Source organism: Monoraphidium neglectum (genome assembly GCF_000611645.1).
Source record: "Monoraphidium neglectum strain SAG 48.87 unplaced genomic scaffold scaffold01822, whole genome shotgun sequence".
NCBI lineage: Eukaryota > Viridiplantae > Chlorophyta > Chlorophyceae > Sphaeropleales > Selenastraceae > Monoraphidium > Monoraphidium neglectum.
Window position 1 is genome coordinate 5,962 of NW_014011806.1, and position 5,802 is coordinate 11,763.

At 57.8% G+C, this 5,802-nt stretch overlaps 1 protein-coding gene across 1 annotated transcript; it reads left to right on the forward strand.

Moving 5' to 3' along the window:
• Positions 1-209: 209 nt before the first annotated feature.
• Positions 210-1,627, forward strand: MNEG_9108 (hypothetical protein; the record flags this gene model as incomplete). The annotated part of the gene is made up of 2 exons (XM_014042420.1): positions 210-243; positions 432-1,627. The coding sequence occupies 2 exons, from the start codon at positions 210-212 to the stop codon at positions 1,625-1,627; spliced, it is 1,230 nt and encodes a 409-aa protein (XP_013897874.1).
• Between the last annotated feature and the right edge of the window lie 4,175 nt (positions 1,628-5,802).

Sequence of the window (5,802 nt, forward strand, 5' to 3'; positions counted from 1 at the left end):
CGAGAGCCTGCGAACTCCAAATTGCATTCAAAAGCCACACGCGGCACATTTATCTCCCCACAAACAGACCAAACAACAGGCTGCATCAACCTCACGCAATACAGCAAACCTCCTCCCAACCCAAGAATTCACACCAAACCACCAAAGAGAGCACCATGGCGCGCCGCAGCACCCACTTCCTGCTTTTGTGTGCCGCCTTAACCGTGCTAATGGCCATAGTGGCTGATGCCCACCGCATTCGGGGTGAGCGGCCGACCCTTGGAGCCAGGCGTGTCGCAATCGCGGCCTCGCTCCCCTTCCCCACCCCTTCCCCCCCATGCGACTGCCACATCATCCTGCTGGGGCCCTAAACGCGCCTCAACCAGCAATATACACCCACGCACGTACAGATTATCTCAGAAGCCTCGTACCCCCATTCCTTTTTCTCGCAGGTGGCGGCGGCGGCACCACCGTGACCCAGACCCAGACAAACACCCAGGACGCAAGCATCGGCGCCAACAGCCCAAACACCCGCGTCTCCATGAGCAGCGACCAGGCCACCACCGTCGCCCGCGCGCTCTTGGGGCGCGGCGACGGCGACCAGCCGCAAGAGGCTGCCACCGTCGGCCGCGCGCTCTTGGGCCGCCGCAACAGCGAGCGGCCGCAGGAGGCCGCCACCGCTGGCCGCGCGCTCTTGGGCCGCCGCGACAGCGACCGGCCGCAGGAGGCCGACACCGTCGGCCGCGCGCTTTTGGTCAGCTGGAACAGCGGCCCCGCTCGGGCTCGCGTCACCAAGAAACAGGAGGACGCCGACTCCGCCCGCCACCTGCTCAGGATCCGCAGCCCCAGCGACGCTCGCGTCACCTATTCTCAGCCGGAGGAGGCCGACACCGCGCGCCGCCTGCTCTTGGGCCGCCGCGACGGCGTCGCTCGGCCTCGCGTCACCAACCAACAGGAAGAGGCCGACACCGCCGGCCGTGTGCTTTTGGTCGGCTGGAACAGTGGCCCCGCTCGGCCTCGCGTCACCAAGAAACAGGAGGAGGCCGACTCCGCCCGCCACCTGCTCAGGATCCGCAGCCCCAGCGACGCTCGCATCTCCTATTCCCAGCCGGAGGAGGCCGACACCGCGCGCCGCCTGCTCTTGGGCCGCCGCGACGGCGTCGCTCGGCCTCGCGTCACCAACCAACAGGAGGAGGCCAACACCGCCGGCCGTGTGCTTTTGGTCGGCTGGAACAGCGGCCCCGCTCGGCCTCGCGTCACCAACCAACAGGACGAGGCTGACACCGCCGGGCGCGTGCTGTTGGGCCGCCGCGACGACGCCGCTCGGCTTCGCGTCACCTATCAGCCGGAGGAGGCCGACACCGCCCGCCGCCTGCTGTTGGGCCGTTGGGACCGCCCCGCTCGGCCTCGCGTCACCAACCAACAGGAGGAGGCCGACACCGCCCACCGCCTGCTCTTGGGCCGCCGCGACGGCCTCGCTCGGCCCCGCGTCGCCTATGCGGGCGGCGGCAGCACGACCGTCACTCAGTCTCAGACCAGCGACCAGGCTGCGACCACCGGCGCCAACAGCCCGGGCTCCTCCATCAGCCAGACCAGCAGCCAGGAGGCGACCGCCACCATCGGGCGCCGCCTGCTTGCTTCCAACTAGGAGAGCTTCGGCACAGCAATGCCCGACGGAGCGCAGGCTGCTGCCGCGCCGCGGCGGGCTGCGCAAGCCTTGGCGCCAAATAAACAGCTTGGGGCCGCATGTTTGGGGTTGCCTGCGTCTGCGGGGGGTTGACACTGTGGGGCGCCCTATTTGGGCATAATTGGGGACATGGGCACCTCGCTCTGTCTGTGGCACCATAGGGTTGTTGAAACGCCCGAATTGCCAGTGTCGGGCCACCCTGATCCTGCAGACTCCTGAACCTCTGTTGCTGGTTAGCCACCTTTTGCTGCATTTTGGATGCAATCCGTGATGGGCCTGGAGTTGCACGGGCAATCGAGCCTTGGTCCCCTCAAAAATTGCTTGTGTTGCCGCAGCAGAGACTGACGTTGCAGCTTTTGTGCTGGCCAGACGTGCTTGGGAGCTGACGCAGGAGGCCACCTGCAAATGTCATTGCCTCGCCACCGCCGGTACAGCGTTGTCATGCCCCCGTGCTACAGGACCTCCTTGCTTACATTGAAAATTGCGAAAACGTTGTCTGCTGAAAACAAACGCTTCTGTCCCTTGAAAATACACCAGCGTAGTCTTTTCACATGTTTCCAGGTGTGTTGCTTTTCAGCAGTGCCTTGCTCGCGTTGCATTCAAACAATGCATGATGTCAGCAGCGTTTCTAGCTATGCCCGCGATGAATTGTGTCGCCTCGTTGAGGTGTTGGGATGCTACAACCTGCATGGTTTTTGCAAACGGTGCTGTGTTGCACCGCTTGAGCTGCTCGCGCGACAGTCAGTTGCAGGTTGGGTTGTCTTCCAGAGCAGCAACCACCCGCGCGAGTAACACAGTTTGCAAGGGTAGAGCAAGCAAGGAGCGACATGTCAGCGGTCGGTTAGGAGTCAAGTTGTCATTGCCACAAACCTCTGTAGGCCAGTGCAGCAGCTGCTCCATCAGTATTTGCACGCACACATCCTGCCTGCAGCGTTGAGCCGTCAAGTGGCTTTCACCGCGCATCAGGATAAAGGGGGTGCGCCGTGGGTGTGGTGTCAATCAGCAAACTGCCTATCACGGCGCAGCAGTCCTGGACTCTGTCGGCTGTGCAGGTTAGCATCCTTAGGATAGTAAAAGTCTTTGCTTTGTATTGTATACTTTAGCAACACCATCAGAATTCTGTGCAGCATTTCTAAATTCTCAGAGATTGTCAGCCTGGGAGCGAGGAGAGCTGGGCAGGGCGCAACTGGTGAAAGCGTCAACAACAATGGGGTAGAAAAGAGGTGCAGCAACACATGGTGCAGCCGAAGCCAGCGTTTCACCTTGGCTGGGGCTGTTGCAGAGATTGAGGTCGCGATGATGTCACCCTCTGCCATGCCGGTGCTGGTGACACCCATGGGTGGCTGGGTGAGCAACAGCAGTGGTCGTAAGAGCGCCGGCTCACAAGGCCTGCAGTGCAAGTGATGCAGAGGGTCGTGGCCAGTTGTGATTAATACATGATGCAAGTGCACCTCAAGAGGCTGGGGCTGGCTTGTGCTGGCTCCACATGCTGTTGGCTTTCCTGTGGATGGCTGCTGCCACCTCCGCGTGACAGCCTCATGAGTTTTCGAATATCCTCAACGGTGCAGTGTGCCATGTGCATGTTTGCTCTCAACTCCGACAAAACATGATGCAATTGAAGCATTTTTGAAATGCAATACTTTACGTCGCCCTACCTGCTTGGTAGCTGCACACGAAAGGAGCAGCGGTCAGTGTTTGGGGTCGCGCATCGCGTCACTGCAGCTAATTGATGATTGCCTGTGAAGCCCTGTGCTGCAGGCTACTCGAAGTCAATTATAAGCATTGACTTGCAAATTCTCTCTTGCAAAGTGCCACATTGCTACGAATTTTACATGAGTTATGGCTGCTTGGCTACTCGGATGCGTGCATAGAATGAAAGGTCAAGCGCAAGTTTTTGGAAGCAGGGCCTCCAAGAGCAAGATGTGAGTGCAGCAATTGGATCATGGAACGCGGTGCGCACGAGCAGGGGCGCTAGCCTTTTCACAGCCGCACCTTGATAAAATCATACCTTTACTGTCCTCTCCACTCCTGAGTGCCCTCAAGGGTGCAAACGGCAGCTTGACACTGAGTTCGCTCTGCAGCGGCAGGCGCAGCAGGTGTTGCAGTTGCTGACTGCCCGCCCCAGTTCACGGTGGTCGCGAGAGCTAGCGGGGGCGTTTCATATGTCATTTACATTGGTTTGATGCGAAAAAATTATTCTCCATTCCTCATGAATTGTGAGATCAGGTGGTGAAATCGCAATTCAACGAGCATACGCAGAAAAAAATGCTTGAAACCACTCATTGGAAATCATCGTATTATAACCGCGGGCAACGATCTTGCGTTCCTGCCCCTCCGTTGACCCTCCCCCAAAGTCATCACTGTCAGGGTTGCAGCCTGCATCCGCGCAGAAAAGTTGAAATCGCTGATCACAAAAATTAGTGCTCGCTTGATGTTCAAATGTTGGGTGCTGCTCAGCTAGGCGCTGCCCTTGGGTTGCTGGTGGTGATGTCACCATCTCTAGGCCCCGCCCTACTGTGCTCCTGAACTCCAGCAGCACGGACCGCAGTTTCCCATCGTTAGCTTCCTGGTAGTAAGCTGCTGTGCCTGGTGAGAGATATAAGAGCAGGTGCATGTACCGTGAATGCTTGCCCCGGCGTTGGCGACAACAGTGTGATATTGGCTGGCCCTAGAAAGCACGCAGGCAACCACACCATAGGCAGTGTCACATCGACTGAAATTTACGGGCAAGTGAATTTGGCGCACTGAGCAGCAGTGGGTTGATTGTGTCTGGCAGGGCGAGGCAGAGACTCAGAGCCAGGCCAAATACTGACCGTAAGCGACTGTAAGCAGTCGCTTACGGTCTGTAAGCAGTCGCTTACGGTCAATAGGAGTTCATCAACACTGGCCGTTCCTGTTGTGGAGTGTGTTTGAAACAATGCGTGCTCTGCTGCCAAATACCATCACGAGCTCTCTCATGCCTGCAAGCAATGATCCATCCTTCCGTGAGCCATCCGACCCTAACAAGGCATCAGCACTGCACAGCAGGCAGACTACTCGGCTATAATTTTGCCCTGGGACGTATGATTGGAAAGTTGCAAAGCAGTTGTGGACACCTGTTTTCCAGATGTGTCCTATTTGATCATGTAGCATATCATATGACAAGCATGTCACCTGTGCTGCACGGTTCACTGACTTCTTGGATTGGATATGAAACAAACAAAGTGAAACAATCTTCTCCAAGCTGCTTTCCGTTTGCAAGAAGTCATGTCAGAGGAGTGAGAAGTGGGTGCCTTAAAATAGAGGTGCAGCTGATGTTGCTGCTGCACCGAGAGCCGGACCACATAAGCTCACAAATTGACCATACATCGAGGTGGCGGACCTCGGCCCCAAATAATCAAGTTTGAATTATTTAAATCGATGGAGTCTAGCTGTCCGCTTTACCTACCCTAATAGCGTGGGGTTTGTGACCAAATGAAGGCGTGAGCGGGCAGCCTGGGGTTCAGAGCTGGGCCCAGCAGAATTTGCTGCCTGAAGCACCCAGAGAAAGCCTCTCATCCCTATCCATTCCAACGTGTCTGAATTCCAGTTTTTGTGTGTGGTCACGTTGAGTCCGAGCTGCTAAACCCGTGTATGACGTCGACATCGACCTGAGCCGGGCGACTCTCGACGTTCGAGCCTGGGAGGTGAGCAGGCCTGCTCAGGATCCAAAACAACATAAAAAGCGCGGATGAAGCCAATAGTACTTTACGTTGTTCCCATACACATGCCCACAAACTTGGCTGCTGTCAAGCCTGCACATTGTGACAGTGACGTCACGCCGCAGGCCCGACACCATGGCGCGCCGCAGCCGCCATCTCTCGCTCCTCTGCGCCGCCGTGGCCGTGCTGTTTGTCATCGGGGCTGATGCCCGCCACGCCACGGGTGAGCACTCCAGCCCCGGCCTGCCGGATAGCCTGAGTCCCGTGGGCCGGCTCAACTCACCAACGGCAGAACCATCGTTTACTCAATATCCGTCTCGCCTCTACACAGCCAACATCAGCAATCAAACCAACTGCATGCAAATACATTCACAAGCTATTCTCTTCCAGGCTTCACATGACACGGTTTGCTCCCGCATCCCCCCCCTTGTGATCCCCTCTCACGCAGACCGCACC